The sequence below is a fragment of the Berghia stephanieae genome, chromosome 13 (assembly GCF_034508935.2).
Source record: "Berghia stephanieae isolate SIO BIC M18660-M18661 chromosome 13, UCSD_Bste_1.3, whole genome shotgun sequence".
NCBI classification, from domain to species: Eukaryota; Metazoa; Mollusca; class Gastropoda; order Nudibranchia; family Aeolidiidae; genus Berghia; species Berghia stephanieae.
In genome coordinates, this window is record NC_088372.1 from 32,266,042 (window position 1) to 32,291,041 (window position 25,000).

General features: G+C 37.3%; 1 protein-coding gene across 1 annotated transcript in view; it reads left to right on the top strand.

Moving 5' to 3' along the window:
• Positions 1-25,000, top strand: part of LOC144959088 (voltage-dependent L-type calcium channel subunit beta-1-like) — a 77,859-nt gene that overhangs the window by 2,713 nt on the left and 50,146 nt on the right. Inside the window, exon 2 of the mRNA XM_078891474.1 lies at positions 6,744-6,830. Within this exon, the coding sequence (XP_078747600.1) occupies positions 6,744-6,830 (87 nt within the window). The remainder of the gene's footprint in view (positions 1-6,743; positions 6,831-25,000) is intronic.

The window sequence follows — 25,000 nt, forward strand, 5'->3', positions numbered from 1 at the left end:
TGGTCAGATATATGGGAAAGGTATCCTGCAACTTTTCTCAAATTTCATACTTTTTCAACTTGGCTAGCTGTAAAAAATATTTAGAAGTGAAATTAAACTTTGATTTTTCTTGAAGATGTACAAAAAGGGTTGATTTAATTATTTATGACAAAAACACACTTTGGATCAAAATTGACCTTCTAACTAAACCTGGCAATATTTCAGTTCAAACCGTTTCACCATCCGACTGAGATTATGTCATTCACTGTAACATATATGCTGTTAACACAAGTCAGTGTCAAAACAATGTCTTTCAGCTCCTGAGATATGCAACTTGTCTCATGCATTTACAGTTAAAGGTAAAAGGGAGTGGGTTATGGTGAACTTGCATTACCATTGCTCACCTTCCCAAACTTGACACCAGACTAATCAGTAAAGGGACATGGGGAGAGCTAATGTTTTGTTTGAACAGTTGATAGTGCATTGTTTGGATATAAACGCGTTACTATAAGTGCATCCATTTGAGTGTCTTCAGTCACCACCAAAAATTTAAAGTATGACGTCACTACATTTTTCATTGGCGAAACGGGTCAACTGGATGATCTGGAGTGAAATGTAAACTTGCATTATATTTGCCTTTGTCATGCAGCACTAATTAATTGCAATTCTCTTTGCACCCTATTGAAAGTGGTGCATCCTGTTAAGAACATTGTTTTCAAAGGTATCAATCATAACAAACAGAAGAAGAAGTAGAAGAAAAAAGAAAAAGGTAAAGGGGAGATTTCTTTTCTAGTACCCTCCAACAAAGCAAAACTTTAAAAAGAAGAAAAGAAAGAAAAACAGAACTAAAAAACAGGAGCAAAACAAAACAACAGACTTCCCCCTGCCCCCCCCCCCCCCCCCCCCCAACTCCCCAAATATAGAAAGGAACAAAAGACAAATTATGCTCCAGTTCTTCATTGTTAGACCAAGTCTTTTGATGTCTATCTTACTTGACCAGTCTATGACAGGGATATCCATCCGAAGAGGTTTTAGTACTTCTAGAATTCGATGACACAATAAAATATTCGCCTGGCCTGCTCATCAGAACGATTTCAGTGGTGAAAGACATTTCATGATTTTAGAGAGGTCCTATTGTATCAATATCAGAGTGAAAATCATTTTATTGGGTATTTTACATAATTAAGTTTTTATCAAGTTTCGAAACCATTAAAACTATTCGTGACAAAATATCGCAAGTTTTGTCTCCTTTTTTTTTTCTCAATAAAATGAGATTGGGATTTATGATAACTCTGTTAGACAGTATTTTGTAAAAATTATTACATTTGGGTTGATGTCATTTGTATTGAAACTTTGGCAAATCTAATTTGGTCAATGCTTATCTAAACTGGTATCTCATTGTTTTTTATTGTTTTCAGTTCAATCTTAGGCTGCTCAATTCATCAGTTTTCTTTACATATTTGCCAGTTGGATGTTTTAATACATTGTATAGAATTACCCCCCCCCCCCTCCCTCAAAAATAAAAAATATATTAAAAAAATAAAAATAAAAATAACCTCCAAGGATTAAGTTTCTAGAGTAAGGAGATCTTTTTATTCTCTGTAAGATTGAATTCTACCATGACTTTCTGAAATAATGTCAGAAAATAATCCCTTTTGGCACGATGATATGTAGTTTGGACATTGTGGAATTAATCTTCATTTAATTCCGTTGTTTTGTTCTGTCATTCTCATTGTCAATTCATTGCTGTCATTGACTGTGATAATTATCTGAAATTATTCAACTCACCATACATTATGACTTACTTTTCCCTATTAGAGAGTTCTCTAAATACTTATTTTCACAATATCGAAGGCAAAACGAATGCTAATCATAACCTGAAAGAGTGTGGGGAAAGGGCAATAAAACCATGAGTATTTAAAAAAAAATAAAATTGAGCTTTTTTGATATAGCGCAATATCCACTAAACGTGCTCAAAGCGCTTTACAAGGGTCCCTGACCAACAGCAACATGTAACATGTAGAACAGGACATGATGCCTGTTAGGCGATATTACAATTTTTTCCGACAGAGACAACGTTGTTCACGCCCAGGTACTCATTTTACGCCCGAATACGGTGAGAGTATGTGAGTAAAGAGCCTTTTCCAAGGACTCAACTATGCGCCAATCGAGGCTCGAACCCAGGACCTTCCGATTCGAAAGCGAGTGTCATACCACAAGACCACATAGCCGCACATATATATATAATTAGTATTATCATAGACACCCAGTGGAAGGGACCATAACAATGCCCCTCTGCCAGTCATCCAAATGGAAACAGATTGCTAAACTAAGCAAACTACATGTTATTACCATTAATGGCACGCATTTGAGGAAAGTACTCCATTAGTTCTACACTTCTGATCAGTCATACCATCACAAAAAAAATATGTGTTGTCTTTAACGTTTATAGTCTGAAGAGAATCTAGTGAGATTTAATCACGCAACTAGTGGTCAAGAAACGGTGACAAAGAGTAGAGTGATGTCAAATTCTTTCATTCAATTGTTTGTAAACGACCATTCCGCATTTTGATTGATAAAAATATCTACAGTTAATTGAAATAGACACTTAGATAACCACGTCTCCCGGACAGTCGTCATAACGTAAACAAAGATAGTGATTGGTAAACATAGCAAACGACACAGGTTTTACTATCGACGGTATGTGTCTAAGTAAATTTCCCATTGTTCAAACTCTACTGATCTACACAGAAATCTATGTGTAAACTTAAAATGTTTATAATATGATGGAGAAAATCTTGTGATAACTAGTCACCCATTTGGCGGTATGAAAACAATAACAATGATCAACGAAAGGTGGAATTCATTCACTTTATTGTTTGATAAACAACCATGTTTGTCCAGGCATGTTGGAAGGTGTGTCACAAATTCTTTGTTTTGATTGGTCAAAAATCTACTTGTTAATTGAATATCGATTTGGATTTGACACCTAGACTTGCATGGTCAGTTGTGGCATTTCTTGCCTATAATAACTATTATAATTTGATGGTTATCTTGCTACAGGACAATTGTGTAAACAATATTGATTGTTAGTTTGAACATCATCTCCTTCTAACTAAGTTATTCCGAATTGTACGGGAACATAGGCCAGTTATTCTTGGGAACCGAACCCAGTTATATCCTGAATTAATCGGGAACAGCCATACACTTTTCTTTAACTGAAAATGAAAGATCTAAAAGCTGTGTGATTGTGATCGAGTTTCCTAATGTCCTGTGATCATATATAGTTTAAATTGTGCCTTTTCTCCAACCCATGACGACAGCGTGACTTGCCATAAGCCTTCAGTTCAGAAGTTGTTATGGAGATATCAAGTCAGACTATGAGGCATAGTTGTGAAAATCCCATAGGATTTTAGAGAAACCAAAGAGATTTAGATCAAATTTTAGGCATGCAAGGATGGAACAAGTCACATTTTAACCATTTTCTTTTTTTTTCTCCCAACTTATCATTACTCACGTTTTTCGCAATTTTGGAGTTTTAAAAACTTTTTTTTTGTTTGTTCAGAAGAGTGATTCTTCTGTGAATATTATCCAAGCAGTGGCAAAATACTTATAATTATGATAACTTTTTATGATGATTTGAATCGCTTTGATCTAAAATATTCACTCTGAGTGTAAATAATGTTAAAATCATGTAAATCGAATTATTCTTTATGCAGCATCTTTTCGTTATCACGACTGTACATTTCAAATCAACCCAAACATATGTTTCTTTTTCATTACCTTTGGTGCTTAAAGCAATGAATTCTACCATCTTTAAAGACTAATCCATGCTCCATGACAATACCTTAATAAGACTGTAACTTTGCTTTCACTTCAAGGACGCCATTTTTTACAGAAGTCGGTAGATTTCAGTTTCGGGAAAGAAGTAAATGAAATTACCTAAAAAATGGTTCAGATTTATTTAATTGAAGAAAAATTACACTTGAAAAATAAAAAAAAAGTAAACCAGTTGTCAATATTTATTTATTTTTCACTTCCATATCACTTAAAGGCTCGGTGATAGCAAAATAAACAATAACCCTATTTGCAAGTGTAGCTTAGCTTGTCGAATGTATTTGTTGTGACACGTGGTCAATGAGGTAATTATTATATTAGTATGTGGCCGATATTTCGGCCACATCAGAAGCCACGACTCACTACAGAAGACCATTGCAGAGGGAAAGATAGAAGGCAAGCGTGGTCGAGGACGAAGAAGGACAAGCTGGCTTGGAAATGTCGCAGCGTACGTAGGAAGCCCCATAAATCAATTTGCGAAACTCGCAGATGAGAGAGAGAGCTGGCGAACCATGATCTCCAACGTCGTGTCCGACATGGAACATCGGTAAAGGTAAAATGTGGTATTTTAGGGGGCAGGATTCGATGTGTGTAGGAGGAAGATTGTAATTATAACTTCTATCCTTTTAAAAATTTACACGTACATCCTACTATCAGGAAGTTAGAATAATTTCATAGTGATATTGAAGATGATAATGAGTCAGTAGTTTTCAGAGGAGAGCTTGATGTCTGACATCTCATTTTAATAAAGCCTGTTTCTCATGAAACAACTTTCATCAATTTCGTCATTTTGAGTGTGTGACTGTGTGGTCTTTTGATCTCTTTCTCCTTTGTATATGGTTTGTTTTTTTCTCGCCACTGACAGGCAGGCAAGCTTCAAGTTTTATTGGGATCCTGACCTCCCATAGTGGGCAGGGAGGTACATGCTGTGTCTTCTATCCCCCCATACCCGTTTTCCAATTGTTTCCAGTCATAGTCTTGGAATGAGATTACTTAGTATTGTCCTGATCCTTGCCGGAGTACCTTGGCTGGGAGGGAAACAGTCGAATGTATAGTTATAGTTTTGGGAGATGATATTTTTTTCCTTGTAAATCATCTCTCTGTTATGCATTGTATTATGTTTAGTTTACATATTATATTATATGATTGGTAAACATTTGAGTGTATTCCTCTTAGTTGGGACCTGTGCTTTCAGAGACTTTCAGGTGATCTCAAACTAAGTACTTTGATGGTGTGCTCTTGGAATCTACATTTGTTCCCTATTTGAATCAATTCCCCTTTGTCTTACCTTTTCTTTTGTTCTTTAATTGTAATTCTAGAACTTTTTACTATCCCATTTTCTTCCTTTTTACTGGTGCTGATATGACTTTAATGTGTTGCAAGCGCCGTAAAACCCTTAAAAACAAAAAAACAAAACATTCAAGTTTTATTCATCAATGACAATAATGATAATAATAATAATAATAATAATAATAATAATAATAATAATAATAATAATAATAATAATAATAATAATAATAATAATAATAATAATAATAATAATAATAATAATAATAATGGTAATGACAATAATAATAATGATACAGTCCAAACTGGTATTTGGGACGTCGCTTAAATGGGATTTTTGTTTGTTGTGAAAGGAATTTTTTCTATATATATATAAAAGTCATACCCTTTCCAATTCCCAGCTGCTTAGTGGGGACAAAATTTGACAATGACTATCCCCGTAAAAGAGCTTCTTCGTTGTCTTCAATCATTTAAAACGATGGTTCATACAATGCAAATTAGTCTAATGGGACGGTCAACTCGGTTCTGTGGTTGTAACTGTTTATCACAGAGGTGTGAACAATAGAATTTACCTGTATCCCTTTTCAGTGTCATCAACTGCCATCATCACGTCCTTGGGTCATGGGTCAATGGCCACAATGCCTTCACTGAAGAGTTAAATTGAACTTGCACAGAGCAAAATAGGATTTCATTGGGGGCTGAGACTCTTGTTGAACAAATTCAGAATAAAATCATTTTGGCATATAATGTGTGACCCATCGTCTCAAAACGGTATTATGTCGGAACGAATTTAATGTTAAAACTGGTCAAAAATATAAACCATTGGCATTAGCACCCTAAAATATGGTATCCATTCTCCTCAATAAATCGTATAAACTCAACACAAGTTTGATATTTCTGGCTATAAATTCAATTTTCAACATCTTAACCAACCCGACTTAATACCGTTTGGAGGCGAAGGGTCACATATGGATAATTCGCCACCTCTCTCTGGGTTCTCATTTTGATCTAGTCTCCTGTGTCTACCTTACTTTAGGTTTACAAGCTTTGATTAAGTTTGTATTTTAATTTTTGGAATCATAGGAATTCCTAGCTCTATGGGCGTATAGAATTCCGAAGCTTTACGAGCATGAAGTAAATAAATGTATGATATTAAAATTTTTCCATATTATATATGATCTAATCTTTTTCTCCCTGTGGTCCGATCCAGCCTGAAGATGTTGCAACTTTGCAATGGAATTTACTTACTTACTTACTTACTTACTTACTTACTTACTTACTTACTTACTTACTTACTTACTTACTTAGGCCACCCCTTGGGGCGCCCAACATGAGCCACAAGTCTTCGCCATTCTGTCCATAAGTGTACACAGCTCCCGGGCGTTGTCCATTCCTGTGTCGTCTAGCAGACAGTCAATGTAGGTTTTATTCTGCCTGCCTCTGCTTCTGGTTCGCTCAGGTGGTTCCCATAGCATTTTGTGAAATTGGAAACAAATAAACTGTTAAACATTTCATACGTAAGAATCATAATTTCATGTATCTTGCAAAGAAGCAGAAATTAAATTCCCTTTTTAAAAAAAAAAAAAAATTTATTTTCTTATTTAGTTATTTTAAAATATTTATTTGTTTATTTTTCACAGGGCAGCAAAGGCGGCAAGCGTAAAGGAAAATTCAATAAGAGATCTGATGGGAGTTTTTCAGACAGTTCCAACAGCTTTATACGACCGGTGAGTCCCATGCATTAGTATTAGTGCTGTAGAACCATAAAGCCTGTCAAAAAATTATTAAATTGAGATTTTATATAGTATAGCGCAATATCCACTAAAAGTGCTCAAAGCGCTTTACAAAGGGTCCCTGGCCAATGGCAACACTTAACATAGACCTGTAAATCAGTCAATTCGTCAAATTCAAATATTTTTAAAAAGGAAAGAAAGAAATGAAGAAGAAAGAAATAATTCATGAATTGTATTCGAATGACCGTGAAGTAATTAGGAATGTTCCACAGCGCTACGCACAGCTCAAGGGCCGTTTATATTTACGATGGATATATTGCCACGGCTAAGCGACGCTTCTTAGAATTGCCTTGTCTGAACACACCCCAGTGTATTTTCACACAGCCTTCGTGAAATTATCTTTTCACTTTCCAAACCTGTCGTGATCCCAACTGTAGCCAATTTTAACTGAGCCGCCGAACGATAAATTTCACTGTTTCGTCTAAGCCAAAATTGACCACATTTGCTTGGCATAACCTTAAAGTATGAAAAAGTTTAATGTGAATGCCGGAAGTACGTTATGTAGACACCTTCAAATCGAAAGTTAGGCATATGATTGCTACAAGCACATCTCGATTGCCTCACGTTGTAAACAAACTGGCTGACTGTTTCTTCACTGATGTGGGTACCTAATTATAAGAAACGATTGTAAGTAGCCTAATTAATTCCCACGTAAATTAGTTTTCTGCCATTGTTTTACTCAAGTGAGCGTGCTGTTTACTATTCATCTTGATTCTTTGGATTTTTCTGATACGATATTAAGAGTTTCAGTGAGGTTCAGTTTCAGTCTCAGTCAATTTTTATAGAGCTCATTTACAGGTCTATTAACATGTAGGATGGGACATGACGCCTGTAAGGCGATATTACAATATTTTTTTTTTTCGGACAGAGACACCGCTGTTAAATGCCGGGTACTCATTTTAAAAATGTGGAAAATGGTATTTTATTATCTTAGAAATAATATTATTGAAGTCCAACTTTTCAAAATGTAATATAAAGTTATAAAGACACGAAAAACACGGTCGGAAAGGGTAAAGGTAGTAAGAAAAGTGTGAAAAACCTAAGGTTATTTTTGTTATTTTCTCAATTTGTCATTTTTCTAGGGATGTGAGGTACTGTGTCATATATTTCTCAGAATCTATTCCACGAAATTGTCTGAAAATTCCAGTTATCACAGAGATAATGTATTATTATTATTATGATGTCATTATAGAGATATTTTTTCGATGAAAATTATAATATTTTTTACATCAATTCCTTCGTAACATTTTGGTTTGCAACTTCGTAATGTTCTAATAAAATCCCCTCTATTGTGACACAAAATGCTACAATTACTACAATGCTGACAAGAGGGAAGAATATGGAGGTTATTCCTTTATTAGTTTTTGCGGAAAATTTGCTACAAGATTGTTATACTTTTTTATGCCAGACAACCCCCCCCCCCATCCAACCCCCCATCAGGACGCATAACAAGTATCAATACAGAAAATGTATTTTTCACCAAAAATGTTGTTGTTTAACGAATAGTGGAAGATTAACATCCCCTATTATAGGTTATTGATTTATTTTTAGAAAAGGCCCCAACCGCCCCTTAAGGGAATGTTTATTGGCCTTCCAGGGTGCCCAATATATAAAAAGAGAGTTTGAAATTTTCATTTAAAAAACCTGGGTGTTAAATGGCAGGCTTTGAAAGTCACCTCCTCGGTATGTCTCAAACCAGATCACTCTTAGATCTATTTACTGTTTGCATTTAATTTATCCTCATTGTCTTAGTCTTGTTCTCTGGAAAAGTAGAAAATGGTAAGGGCTGCCTGAAGCCGGTGATCGTAAAATACTAACGAAAGAGTGAAAATGGAGAGGCTTCGTATGGGAACAAAACAGACAATCAGACGATTTTGCATTTTATTTTATTTGTTTTCCATGTTAATTTGTGTATTGTTGTGCTGACGAAGGGTTTGTACCCGAAACGGCCATTGTCTGTTTTCTTCCCATACGAAGCCTCTCCATTTTCACTCTTTCGTTAGAATCTTGTTCTCTGAGTGAGGTTCCCGACCTCCCATAGTGTACTTACTGTGTCCTCTACCCCCCTCTATCCGTTTTCCAATTTCTTTCTGTCTTTGTCTTGGAAGAGATTACTTAAGTTTTGTCCTGACCCCGGCGGAGTCCTTGGCTGGGAGGGAAACAGTTGAATGTATTGTTATAGTTTTGGGAGTAATCATCTCTGTTATATAGTTACTAAAAAAAAAAAATAATTAAACATACTATGAGTTTTTAAACATTTGAGTGCATTTCTCTTAGTGGGATATTGTGCTGATATCTGTTGAGACGTTTTGGTGATCTCAAACCAAGTACACTGATAGTGTGCCCTTGGACTCTACATCGGTTCCCTATGTGAACTATTCCTCTTTGTCTTACTTTTTCCTCAAGTTCTTTTAATTGTAAATCTAGAATGTTTTTACTATCCCATTTTCTTCGTTTTTACTGGCGCTGATATGACCTAAATATGTTGCAAGCGCCGCAAAACCCTTAAAAACATTTAAAAAAAACCTAAGTCTTGTTCTCTCATGGAAGGTTTTGTAAGTGGCGGCCCATCGTTATTTAGTGTTAAATGGTTTTTATCAGTAGCAATTGCTTCCTACCCTGCAGGTATGGCGCTAGACTATTGCAAAAGAACATAACTCTCAGTTACCCACAATCACCGCTGGATGGGCATGGGGAAGGGGTGGGGGGTGGGGGGGGGGGGGCTGCATCCGGGATCAATAGCTGCCCCTTTGTTTGAATCGAGCGCTCTACCAACTGCGATATGAGGACCCTTTAAATCCTTCTACTTCTATGTATAAATATAGATGGAACGCAGATGACGTCACTCAGGTCTTTGTCATTGCTTTTTGCCATCCACGTTTATGAGGACTTCTTACTAAACTGTATTAACCAAACTATAAAAGTTCATAGTTTTGTATGTTGGTCCGTTATACCGTAGCCATCGTTAACTCATAGCCTGACACTGACCAAAAAAAAAAAAATGACGTCAAAAGACCAGTCTTTGCCCACAAAAGAAAACGAATCGTGAGTTGTATCCCATAGTTCAACCAATGGGACCACTTGTTTCCATGAGCACTACTAACAACTCACTCGGCGGTGCGAAAACCAAATAATGACGTCAAAAGACCAGTCCTTTTTGGTTTCAGTGTCAGGCTATAACTTAACGATGGCTGCGGTTATACTCCCGGATGGCAATGTTGTGAGCATCTTAGCCAAGCACATACTACCTATAGCTACCACTGCTGACTATTCACTATCCCCCGGGCTTTAGCTTTGTCTGTGTGTATACAAGTTGTTAAGGCAGTAATTACATGTGTTTGGGGTGGCGATAACAACAGTTAGGCACGACAAAGTGTACCAATTGGTTGCGCTCAACATGCCTGTAGACGAACGTTTCGTCTTGGCGTTGCATCTTGAATAATTACTGATGAATCCACCGCCTGGTGTCTAGGTAGGTCCCTCCAGTTTGCTAGCAGTTTGCTGCCACGTTTGAACGTTATGATCATGTCCACTAGCCACGAAATCGGCAAGAAACATCGATGCTGTCGGCATCTGACTAAACGTCTTCTTCTTTTTTTTTTCCATTTTGGTCAGAAAATGTGTTTTCCTCTTCAAATATCGATTGATTGATTGATTTAGACGATGGCCTCGAACTTGTCAAGGATGATTAATTCACTCAACCCTGACACCGACTATATCCGTTGTTTACCAGGGTTACTTTTACCCCATGCCTATTTATCACATTTTTTATGAGACACGTTTTAGGCGTAGTATCAAAGCTAATGTTTTTAGTTTTTACATGTTAATGATAGTTGAATAAAACTATCTATGTACATGCTCATTTTTAATACATTTTTTTTTCCACTTTTGAAAAGTAGCAACTTTCTCTAGGATTGAGTGAGTCAAGCATGGGACTTCAATTTCAAGTCAAATTATTCTATACTTAAAGTTGTCTCATGTTTACTGATTTTTGACAATCAGTGGTTATTTTAAACAATTTATTTTAATTTTTGAAAACGCATTTTGTCAAAGTGTGTAGTATTACGGCCGTTGCCCATACGCGTACGGATGGGGGCAAGTCGAGTCGATGGCGGTATTATTGGCGCCATGGGTTTAGGTAAAATGCTAACCTATTTTACCCTCTCTCTCCCTCTTTCTCCCTCTCTCTTATTCTCCCTCTCTCTCTCTCTCTCTCTCTCTCTCTCTCTCTCTCTCTCTCCCTCTCTCTCTCTCAGACCAGCTCAAAATTGTATAGTCCACTACAACAATGTTTAACCAAACCTTTCAGTTATCAGACTTACCAATATGCTTCAAAGGTTTGTCTCATACAACCACTCCCCCCAGCAATACAACTTTAAAGAAATCTAAAATGAGGCTATGTGGTCTTGCGGTATGACACTCGCTTTCGGATCAGAAGGTCCTGGGTTCGAGCCTCGCTCGGCGCATAGTTGAGTCCTTGGAAAAGGCTCTTTACTCACATTCTCTCACCGTTTTTATGTGTATATTGAGTGCCTGGCCGTTAACAGCGTTGTCTCTGTCCGAAAAAAAAATGTAATATCGCCTAACAGGCGTCATGTCACGTCTTACATGTTACGTGTTGCTGTTGGCTAGGGACCCCCTAGTAAAGCGCTTTGAGCACGTTTAGTGGATATTGCTCTGTATAAAAGCTCATAAAAAATGGTTGGCTATGCGTTCCGAGCGGTCAGAATAAAACCTTAACTGAACCTAGTGAACCTAGTGAACCTTTTTTTTCCGACAAAGAGACAAAGACAACGCTGTTAACGGCGACCAGTTACTTATTTTACACCTGAGTACGGTGAGAGAGTGTGAGTGAAGAGCCTTTTCCAAGGACTCATTATTATTATTATTATTATTATTATTATTATTATTATTATTATTATTATTATTATTATTATTATTATTATTATTATTATTATTATTATTATTATTATTATTATTATTATTATTATTATTATTATTATTATTAATATATTATTATTATTATTATTATTATTATTATTATTATTATTATTATTATTATTATTATTATTATTATTATTTATTATTATTATTATTATTATTATTATAACAATAATAATAATAATAATGATAGATGGCATTTGTATTGCCTATTTTCACAATTATACAATGCTCAATACGCCGTTTCAGAGCGGGACTCGAACTTGAGCCCATCCGGTTCGAAGACGAGTGTCAGTCACACCACACGACTACATAGCCGCACAATTAATTAATTGCTACATACCAATTGAGCTATGGGTAAACCGACCCATACACAGAACGCGTTAGAGTGGATTCAATTATAAATAATATAGACTAATAATATCTAGTATTATTGTTAATATGTTGGAATTAATGTTTTGGTGAAGCAAGCGGTTGTTGATAACCGTTTTGCCTAGTGCAGCTGGCACACGTCCATTGTGGACGAGCCACCATTGCATTTATTTGCTGTGTGCTGTATGTATGTGTGTATTAATTGCATTCATTTATTTATTATAGTCATCGTTGGATCGACAATTTGATTGGGTGGAACACGGTAATAGCCAAACCGTTTAATTGATTTCGTCTGTTTGCTATATTGTATATATTAAAAAAAAAAAAAAAAAAAAAAACCTAACCGTAACACACTCACACACATATACACACACACACAGACACACACACGCGCGCACACACAAAAAAAAGCAAATATCACTATAACAAAACACTCTACAAAAACCCCAGTATTTATGACGTTAAACAGTTATTATTCGAGCTTAACATAACTTGTCTGCATTTTGCTGTTGCGAGGAGTCGAGTTTTATGGGCATGATCTATAATTAACTTTCCATGTGCTCGAGGTCATTGGTCACATTGCAGTGCAAAATGTGCTCAAAGTGACCTACATAGTGAAAAGTGTTCACAGATTTTGAACTATCTCACATGACGATTGGTCATTGTCTTAAGCTTGACACATGGGTATGTTTACAACTTTCATAAACAAAGCAGCGTGTTTACATTTGTTCAGAAATGTCCAATCGTTGGACAGCAACAAATCACGTGATGGATGACTCGGTTGGACGAAACCATGAATATAGATCGCTCCAATTAATTTTACTGGGAGAACCCTGGGTTGCTTTTCCCGTAGATTCCATTTTTTTTTTCTTCTTCTACGCGATGGATGTTCTGTTAAAATGGTTTATCTTGCGGCTATGCGGTCTAGTAGTAGTATGACAGTCGCTTTGGGATCGGACGGTCCTGGGTTCGAGCCTCGCTCGGCGCATAGTTGAATCCTTGGAAAAGGCTCTTTACTCACACTCTCTCTCACCATACTCGGGGTGTAAAATTGGTACCACAAGACCACATAGCCTACATGGTTCAAATTTTGTAACAAGTTGGTCGGTATCAGTACCACCAATGGGTTGACCCGTAGTCATCGTGAACTCATAGCCTGGTCGTAACTTATTGACCAAAAAAATGACGTCAAAAGACCAGTCTTTGGCCACAAATGAATAAAAATCGTGTTGTGTTTAATAGTTAAACCAATGGGATCACTTGTTTCCTTGAGCTCTACTAACGACAACTCACAACACGCTGCAACACCCCCCCCCCCCCCCCCAATGACGTCAAACTGTTAAGTCGTCGGGGGGGGGGGGGGGGGTTCTAGTGTCAGGCTATAATTTGTTAACGATGTCTACGGTTGCCCAGGGAGTAGGTGTGTGTTTCTCTCTCTCTCTCTCTCTCTCTCTCTCTCTCTCTCTCTCTCTCTCTCTCTCTCTCTCTCTCTCTCTCTCTCGTGTTTTTATGTGTGTTTGGGGTGGGCTATTGAGGTTTCTTTTAAAAGTCCCTATTATGTTATACGTTGTTTATTTCACGAGGCTCTCTGTTTATGATCTGGATCTGGACAATTGGATTCTATCCAGACCCTGGTTGGAGTCTTGTACCGTGAGGGAAACAGTCAGATATGAGTATGGGTGTTCTTTGTCAAGAAAGTATTCTCCCTTTCCCTTGAAATCGATTTTTTTGAGCCAGTTGTTCAAGTTACCACCTTTTGGTTGGGTAGCCTACTTAGCCTGCTATCTCCTCACATGATTATTATATTATTATTATTATTATTATTATTATTATTATTATTATTATTATTATTATTATTATTATTATTATTATTATTGAACTATGGTCTTTCTGTTCTTTCTTTCTTTCTCTCCATCTCTCTATCGTTCTTTTTATCTTTATTTCTTTCCCTTTTGATGCTTATTAATCAAGAATGCTCTGCTCTTGTAAATGTTACTGTTACCCCCCCACCCACATTGATGGGACAAAGCGGAGTAGAATCCAATTCATGGGAAATAACCACTTCGTATAACAGTCGGGTCCATTGCAGGAAATTTATCGAGTTGTTTCCCTTTACTAATCTGATCAAGGAGTTCTTATGTTTTGTTGAGGGGAATAAACGTAGCTTCTCAAAATGACCCCCCCCCCCCCAAAAGAGTTTCTAATTGAGCTTGAGCTTTATATATCGCAACATCCACTAAATGTGCTCAAAGCGCTTTACAAGGGGTCCCTGGTCAACAGCAAATTTAACATGTAGGACGGGACATGACACCTGTTAGGCGATATTACAATTTTTTCAGAAAGACAACACTGTTAACGGTCAGGTACTCGTTTTACACCTGAGTACGGTGAGAGAATGTGAGTAAAAAGCCTTTTCCAAGGACTCAACTATGCGCTGAGCGCGAGGCTCGAACCCAGGACCTTCCAATCCCGTTGGGCGTTTTACATCAACGCTCGCAATATCCGTTACTGCCTATGGCCCGAGTTAGTTATTTATTGTCATGTGCTCAAAGTGCCTTAACATATGACACAACGTCGGGGTCAGAGTTTTGCTAGCATCCATTTTTACCCATCCAATCAGTGACCACGTTCAACATCGCTTTGTCTGGCTTCGTTACAAAACGAGTCGCCCATACAGCTGGGCCATCCATCCCTTTATTGGCTGTACTGACATTGGGTTGGAGCAATGCCCTCGATACACTAACTAACACGGGGCAGCAACATGTGGGGTGGTAGGGACAGAGAGGGAATGGAGGCCACCAGGGGTGGGGGGAGGGGGAGGGAGACGCCGACTTCATTATAGATAATGGAGTGGGGATGGGGGCGAGGGGTGGAAGTGATGTGGGGGAAGGGGGGGGGGGGGGGTTGGCGAATAGTATTGTAATTAAGTTAATGAATTATTAACTCGCTGGCCAAAGCGGGTGATAAATGTGTGGGACTTTGGTTTTTTTCTCCTTTCCCCTCAATTTTAGTGAAGCAGTGTAACTCGCGTTCGTACACACACACACACACACACACACACGCACACACACACACGCACGCGCACAAGATGAGAGAGAGAGAGAGAGATAGAGAGAGAGAGATAGTTTGTGTGTGTGTGTGTGTGTGTGTGTCTGAGAGAGAGAGAGAGAGAGAGAGAGAGAGAGAGAGAGAGAGAGAGAGAGAGAGAGAGAGAGAGAGATATCTAACCTTACCACCAGTACGTAACAATTATAGGAGCTTTACTGTAATATGGCCTCGTTATTTAGTGTTACAACGTAATTATCGCTCAAAGTACGAGTACTAGGGCTAATTTGATGTCTATTGAATATAATTACTACAAAAGTACAGCGAATGGTTATGGTGTTATATGCCACGTTAAAGAATACAACGCTACCTGGACTGAAAAAAAGTTTAAAACAAATATTATGATAATTTAAACAAAATGAATGAAATGAAAAACTAAAAAAACAAAAAAAGAAAGAAACAAACAAACCCAACCAACCAACCAAAAAAAAAAAAAATTAAAAAAAACAGCAAAAAAAAAAAAAAAACCAACAAAGAAAAGAACAACAACAAACAACCAAACAAACAAAAACCAAGAAACAATAACACAAAGTTCAAAGTACCCCTAACCAACAAACCAAAACGTCACCAAAAAAAAAAAAAACCACCAACCCCCCCCCCCAAAAAAAAAAAAACAAAAAAAAAAAAAACAACAACAAACAAACAAAAAAGAAAAGTAACAAAAGACCTGAGCATTTCTAAAGGTCTAGCGTAATATCTACAAAACGTGCCCATAGCGCTTTGCACCCAAACAAAACAAAATAAAACAAAACACACACTCACAAAAAACAAAAACAAAAACAAAATAAAAAAAATAAGGACAACAAAAAAAAAAACAACTCCCCAATACACAAACAAAAATAAAAATAACAGCTGCAGAAAAGTACTGACATATTTCGGGCTCAAATCCCCATCTTCTTCGTCCAACAACAGAAATAATCAAAACGGTAAAACTTCTTATAGATAGTATGCAGATGACGTCACTCAGGCCTTTGTTATTGTTTTTGCCATCTGCGTTTGTGAGTTGTTCTCACTAAACTGTATTAACCAGACTATAAAAGTTCATGGTTACACAGAGTTTGTGTGTTGGTCCGTTATACTTCCGGATGGCATGTTGTGAACTCCTTGGCCAATCGCATTCTATCTATAGATAGTTCGAAGATGATAAACGATGTTTCGACCTTTGGCCTTCTTCGGGTAAACAAGAAAAGGAAATATTATGTTAATGTTATATTACATACACTGGAATCATAGTTAAAACATTGTAGGTAAAAATGTGTGCGCGCGCGCCTGCGTGTGTGTGTGTGTGTGTGTATGCAGGAGATAGATAGATAGATAGATAGATAGATAGAGAGAGAGGGAGAAAGAGAGAGAGAGAGAGAGAGAGAGAGAGAGAGAGAGAGAGAGAGAGAGAGAGAGAGAGAGAGAGAGAGAGAGAGGGGGGGGGGGGGGGGGGGGGGGGCTGGAACGCCTTACGGTTGAATGGTGTAAGTAAGGTTGATAGAAGGAGAAATAAAAAGTTAATAAATATAGAGAAAAAATAATGATAAGTGAATGATTAATAATGAAAATATAGCTAGATCTACATGTGTGTAATGATAAAATGGGTAGGGATGACAGACTTATTAGGTGAATACCATGGGTGAATAAATAAAAAAAAAATAAAAATAAAATTCATATATGGGAAATTTGTCTCTAGGTTCTATTCCAAGGGAAGACTGGAATAACCCAGGCGTCAGCCGCAGTGCAGCGCCGCAAACTAAGCTTGGGCAAGGTGACTTTCTCAAGGCCACACAACGTAGTGGGTATTCGAACTCAGTACCTTTCGGGTACGAAGAAAAGCCACGCTGTCTCACTTTAAAAAAAAAAATAAAAAATAAAAATTCCCTTTATTCATCCCATAGGGAAAATTACAATGCTACATACAATGCGTGTATGGAGTAAATTATGTAGGTCTCATGTCTTATCAAAATGGTTCACTTTAATATTCCCTGACATGGCTATGGCTCTTTCGCGATCTCGTTCTACACGATTAATTTCCGCATTCAGCAACACGTCGTCGTCGTCGTCGTCATCATCATCATAATTATCATTATCATCATCATTACTCTTCTCCGTTTTGGTCTCTGTCTACAATGTTTTTTTTTTTTAATCAAAGAGGTTAACACACACACACACACACACACACGCAAACAAACAAACACACACACACACACAATCACATAATAAAAAATAAAACTAACAAATAACCACCTTCCAAAAAAACAAACAATAAACAAATTAAAAAAAAAAACAACAACAACAAAAAAGAAGAAAAAATCAAACAAAAAAAACAAACAACCCCCCCCCCAAAAAAAAAAAAAACAACAACAACAAACAAACAAAAACAAACAAAAAAACAAAATCAACAACAAGCAAACAAAGTACAAACAAAACCAACCAACACCGAAGAATAACCCCTTCACAAAACAACATAGTGTTGGCTTGGCATATCTCCAAAGGCTTTCCACATGTGCCAGGAAGCCCTAATTAGAGACTATTTGTACTCTAAACAAACAAACAAACAAACAAACACGTTTTTACACAATAACGAACACAGATCGGTGAACTAAGAATGAGTCCCAAGCTAACAGCAACACTTGCACTTTTAAGGCGCCATTACAGTTGTTACTTTACTAACTTAACTGGTCCAAAGGCGAGTGTTACACGACACACGACCTCATAACCGCGCCGTTATCTGCTCTCCACTCAAAAGTAGTCACATGCCTTAAAACCATGGCGTAATGCTTAAAAAATAGGCTTCAACAGTCGTGACGTCACTTCCCTCGTAATGACGCATAGTAACTGGTTCTACTAAACTATCGGAACCATGGCGGACGCCCTTATGAAATTACTTCTCCGACGAGCAAAAAAGTGTATCCAGAAGAGAAAAACATTATCAATCCGATCATGTTTTGACTTTTATACATTTTGATATCAGACTATTGCGGCGAGAGAATTGGTGCTATGCGCATAGGTTAAAAAAAACTCACAACATCCGCCAGCCGGATATAATGCCCCAACACACAGAACTATATCTAACCTTAAAGGTTTAATCTGATTGATACAATTTAATGAGAACTTCTAATAAAAATGGCTGGCTAAAAACAATAATGCTAATGAAGACGTCCATTTCGATCTATCTCTCGTATATGATAAGAAGTAAGAGTCTTTTTCCAATGACTCAACTTTGCACCAACTTTGCACCGCTCCAAAGCGAGACTCGGAAACTAGGGATGTACTGACGGGAAGTCCAGTGCTATAGATAGTATGCGTTTGGCTAAGAAGTCCACAACATTGCCATCCGGAAGTATAACGGACCAACACAAAAAAAAAAAAAAACGTGTAACGTTGAACGTTTATAATTTATAGTCTGGTTAATGCAGTTTAGTGAGAACTACTCATAAACGCGTTGGCAATAAGCAATAACAAAGACCTGAGTGACGTCAACTTCATACTATCTATACCACAAAGCCTACTTACTTCAAGCTTTCCTCTCACAGTAAGTTGAACCACGCGCCCTATCTAACATCGTTCTATCTATCATTATTCCCCAATAATTACGACGCACGTTCTTACACTTAAGTACATTGGATCAGCTGTCCAATTGCGTTGTGGTATTTCCCTTCTTTGCAATCTAACCCCATTTCGTAATGACGATTCCTGATTACCCCTTTGGCCTGGTGGTGGTGGATGGAATTTTAGACTCGGGGCGGGTCGATGAGTCGGCGGGCACACCTGTTCTTATTAATTTGGTTATTAGTTAGTCGCTCATTCCCGCATAGAGTTCGTGATCTTCAGGTATCTGACCATTTTGAATGTACAGTAAAATATAATATTATAAAGAAAACATTAAACAAATAATGTAGCAATGACTATCCCGCACAAATCTTTGGGCCTCTTTTTCGCTCACGAAGTGCCCGAATTCGCGTCAAAATATGGGACGAAGCCGTTTCGTATATGCTATTTAAAAAAATTAATTACGACGCTGTTTATCGATGAATATGACTGAAAGTTGGCACACAGTTAGAAAAAAGGTCATTTTAGATTATGTCAAGCGACAAAACTCGTGCGATTACCAGAAGACCGTTAAAAATAGATTTTTACTCTTTGGAGTAAAATATTTCTAAAACTACCGGGCGTGGAGGTTTTGTCGCTGACAAGGTAATACATGAACATTTCTTCTTTTTGGTTGTAAAATTTCATATGAATATGACGAGTACTTTTCCCGTATTTTACAAAACACCATCCTAATTTGCTCTTCAAGTTTCAATCTTTTAATACTCTTATTACGCAAGATACAACCTAAGGTCGAAAAAAAAATGCCGAAAAAGCGTCCCATATTTTCGCGTTTTTATCCTCTTTGCGGGTCATCCAAATAAATGACACCTTTGAAACTGCATAACTTGTTTATTTATGAATGGATTTTCAAAATTCAAAAACATTTTTACTCGGTGGAGATAGGGCTTTGGTTTTAGACAAAAATTTTCCTCAAAAAGAGAAAAAAACATTTTTCATAGTCATTGCTAAATAATGATGTTTTCTTAAAAGAAACACCCCATCCCCACCCAGTTATCAACAGTTTCGACCTCCCTCCTCCTCCTCCTCACATACATACTTACGTAGGTACGTCCATCCATCCATCAATCTATCCATCCTCCATCCCCTCCCCTCCTGCATTGTCATCGGCTCCACCTCTCGTCCGTCCCCCCACCCCCTTTTTTCCGCGTGTATGAGAGAGAGAGAGAGAGAGAGAGAGAGAGAGAGAGAGAGAGAGAGAGAGAGAGAGAGAGAGAACATGAGATAGATAGATAGATAGATGGAGAGAGAGAGAGAGAGAGAGAGAGAGAGAGAGAGAGAGAAAACATGAGAAAGATAGATAGATAGATGGAGAGAGAGAGTGTGTGTGTGTGTGTGTGTGAGAGAGAGAGAGAGAGAGAGAGAGAGAGAGAGAGAGAGAGAGAGAGAGAGGGGGGGGGGGGGGTGCTTGTGCTGATTCCAGAATACAACAACGGTAACGTGTCTAGTGTATTATTTATGCGCCATTATTCCGGGTTTCTCGATAGCTGTGCATTATCCTATGCATTTTGGGCCAATAACAAAATATGTAAACTGAAACAACACACATTCTCAAAATGGCTCAAGTAGTTTAGTGGTGTTTTATTTTTGTTTTGTTTTGTTTTCTTTTTTGTTTTGTTTTTGTTTGTTTCAAGGATTTATTCTCCTTTTACTTCATCCCCCCCACCCCCCTTTTAAAAAAAAAAGTGATATAAGTGTTTGGCATTATTAGAAATAATAAGCTGTCTTATAATGCGCCTTATTCCGAAACTCAAAGCTCTGTATAGATAGAAAGATGTTGACGTCATTCAGGTCTTTGGTATTGGATTTTTTAAATTTTTTTTAATACAAGTTATTTTGCATTTTATTTTGTTTGTTTTCCACGTTAATTTGTGTATTGTTGTGCTGACGAAGGGTTTGTAGCTGAAACGTCCATTGGCTGTAATGTTCCCATACGAAGCCTCTCCATTTTCACTCTTCCGTTAGTATTTTCACGGTCCCTATCGTTCTCTACTAAACCCCCAAAAGTGTCGGGGTTTTCACAAACCATCATGAGTTGCTGGCCTCTCAATCTATCCATCTACCGATTGAGCAGCGCGGCTCAGCGGTACGGTCTGTGCTTCTTACCCGAAAGGTACCGAGTTCAGTCTGCGTTGTGTGGCCTTGAGCAAGTCACCTCGCCCTAGCTCACATTGCGGCGCTGCTCTACGGCTGAAACCTGGGTTATTCCAGTCTTCCCTTGGAATAGACCCTAAAGACAAATTTCCCCATTGGGGATGAATAAAGGGAATTTTATTTTTATTTATTTAAATATTTAGTAGTTCTGGTCAATTTATTTCTTAAAAGTGTTTTATGAGTGTGCGGTATGTTAGGCTCCTATAGATAGTATGCAGATGACGTCACTCAGGCCTTTGTTATGGTTTTTGCCATCCGCGTTTGTGAGTTGTTCTCACTAAACTGTATTAACCAGACTATAAACGTTCATGGTTACACAGAGTTTGTGTGTTGGTCCGTTATACTTCCGGATGGCAATGTTGTGAACTCCTTGGCCAAGCGCATTCTATCTATAGATAGAACGAAGAGGACGTCAGTCAAGTCTTTGTTATGTTTTTTCTTTCTTCGCCATCCACGTTTATTACTAATAATTCTCACTTAATTAACTGTATTAAACAGACTATAAACGTTCATGGTTACACATAGTTTTGTGTGTGTTGGTTGGTCCGTTATACTTTCGGATGGCAATGTTTGTGAGATTCTTAGCCAAGCGCATACTATATATAGACGCTGTCTTGGTGATTTAGTGCAACCGGAAGTGAGATGAAACACAGACTGGTGTCGAGTATAAAACTTAATTGCTCATTCGAGAGTTTATATTATTACTTATTTATATCACTCGATAGCACTTTTATATTATATAAACTACCACGTCACTTTGAAAATACCAGATCTATCTAAAATCCGCGTTCGTGATAATGCAACGATGGAGTAATATATCTAAATTCATCGTAATTTCCCATTTATCCAGCTGAAATCGTACGGAGTGGATAATCGATATGAATTCAAACATCTCGACTTGTTATATAACACTTAATGGGCACTAGCGAAATACCTACTTTTGCATCTATTTATTGGGAATGAACGTCTTAATAATTCTGCGGTCTCCTACATTATGTTTCCGGTATTTTTATTTCTTTACATTAATCAAGTACGTTTGTTCATTATTTATTTATTTATTTGATTAATTAATTAGTTCATTTATTTTATTTACTTATTTATTTACTTATTTATTTATTTGATTAGTTAAATTGTTTTTATTTATTTATTTATTTATTTATTTATTTATTTATTTATTTATTTATTTATTCAACTATTCTTTCAGTTTTTTTTTGTTATGTTTTGTTTTTTTTTCTATCGATTTTCTGTCTTCTTAGATTTCTATTATTGTGTGTGGGTGTTGCGTCAATGCTTTCCGTAATTAAGCGATAACGTTTACATCATGATAACAAAAATGCCAGTGGTACCATGAACTAACAGAGTCATTTACGTCAATGAGTTTGAAAGTAAATTCTTTGGGTTTTTTTTTATGGCGCTGTTTCATACACGTCTTTTTATCTTTATAAAATCTTTATCTGACACCATTGCCGGTTTACCACGCGAGGATGACTCTACCAAAAAAAAAGGCTCTAGAGTTAAATTGGCGTACGCGAGGCACACTCTAGAGTTTGTGTTTCTGGCGGCCGCCAATCTAACTCTTAACCTTCTTCCGCACTAGGACAAAACTGTCCCGGGACAAATTTGTCCTGTCCCACTCGAGAAAACTTCTATTCAAAATGGGTTCCGCACTAGGACAGGACTGTCCCAGGACACACCTGCGCGAATGCATTATTTATTTATTTTTACAAGATTCAAAAGTGTATTTGTAGGCAATTGCAACTCTAATAATTCACATTTTATGAATCAACATAAGATACGACATGACGATAAAGATTTTTTACACTGAACAATGGGATTTGTTTACATAAGATTTATATAATCATGACATATTCTTATAGCAAGAGTAATATTATTGCTGCTGCTGCTGCTACTACTACTACTACTACTACTACTACTACTACTACTACTACTACTACTACTACTACTACTACTACTACTACTACTACTACTACTACTAGTAGTAGTAGTAGTAATGGATGAAATAGAGGTTGCATATTTCTGTGCTTTACTACGTGGAAAAAAAGACAAATTGAAAGAGAAAACAATATTGGGTGCATCCTTTAATGACCCAAAGATTGCTCAAGGGTCAATTCCGTAGACTCTATGGTGATCTCCGATCTTATCCTAAAATGACTTTCTTGGAATCACCTCATTTTACTCAGGTGCAAATGAGTACCAGTTCGCTGATGAAAGTAATCTTTGACGGACTAGCATCAGCATCATTCAAGAGGATAATAGAAAGTCAGCATGCTTCGTACCCGAAAGGCATCAGTTGACTAAGTCACCTCGCCTAGCTCAATTTGCGGCGCTGCACTGCGGCTGACGCCTGGGTTATACCTCGTCCTAGCTAAATTTGCGGCGCTGCATTGCGGCTGACGCCTGGGTTATTCCAGTCTTCCCTTGGAATAGATCCTCGAGAAAACTTTCCCTTATGGGATGAAAAAGGGAATTTTTTTTTTTTAATTTAAACTGTTATCTGTCTGCTCAACGCCACAGAAACATGGATAAGTTCCGGATTAGGAGGCAAGATGGCCCATGGTTAGCGCGTTGTACTCTGCACTCAGAGGTTCTGTGTTCGATTCCGACCGAAGCCAATTTGTACTTTCTAGAGCAAGAAAATTTACTCCAATCACTCACTCCATTCAGTGTGTAAAAGGGTACCTGTCAAGCTGGGATTGTAATCTGCGATAGACTAGCGTCCTGTTCAAAGGTTTTCAAACAAATACGTTAATTGTCCGCTTCACGCTATTGAAACCGGGATAACTCCTGTACCATTGACTACAAGGCTCTAAAGGAGTTAATTTGTCTTACAATGAGTCCAAGTGGCTCAGAAGGACTTACTTAAAAATATTTTCATTGAAAATTCCCGAAATAAATAACGATAAAGATAATTGATCCCACAAGGTACCGAATAGATGTGCGACCGGTTTTAGACACGTTACTGCTGTGTCACAAATTGTGACACTTCTTAAATTATATTTATAAACATACGTTTTTAAATTGCCGAAAATGTTTATGTTGCTATGCCTTCTGTACGGGGTTTCATCACATAGAATTATTTTTTGAATTGTTCTTGCTTTTTTATATTCAGAATTGAAATAAATAAATAAATCATAACTGTGAAATTGAATGTAAGCTTCAGTTTACTATACGAAAACAGATAAAATGGACGTTTCGGGTTTCCCCTTCATCAACAACACACGATGAATTAAAAACTACAGGCGAATGAGATAATGTGGTAGTGGCGTTGTTAAAATGCATAAACAAAAACATTGATGGGCAGGAAATTGTATGCTACTTTGTGAGGAAGCGCGAATTAAAACAGAGCAATAGAAATTTATAAAAGGTGCGTACTTAATTATGTTAAAAGAGGGGAGGCGGGTAGGAACTGTGTTATGCAGTATAGAAGACAGTGAACTAAAATAAAGTGTGGACTATTGTTGGAAAATAAATACAAATTGTAAGGGATGTAGGTATTAATATATTAGTGGCATTAGCAGCAGCAGAAGCAACAGTAGTAGTAGTAGTAGTAGTAGTAGTAGTAGTAGTAGTAGTAGTAGTAGTAGTAGTAGTAGTAGTAGTAGTAGTAGTAGTAGTAGTAGTAGTAGGAGGAGGAGGAGGAGGAGGAGGAGGAGGAGTAGTAGTAGTAGTAGGGATGCAGAAAATAAAGACAGGCATTTCAATTTTGACATGGCGCCGCCAAGTCTGGGACTTTTTTGTCCTAGTGCGGAAGTCTGCTATATTTTTCTACTATCACAAACGATATGAACACGGGACTGGGACAGTCCTGTCCCGTTGATTTTGTAGCATTTCACAACGGCTTGGGACACAACGGGACTGTTTTGTCCCGTCCCAATAGGTGCGGAAGATCTCTCTAAATTCTATATGTTACAGAT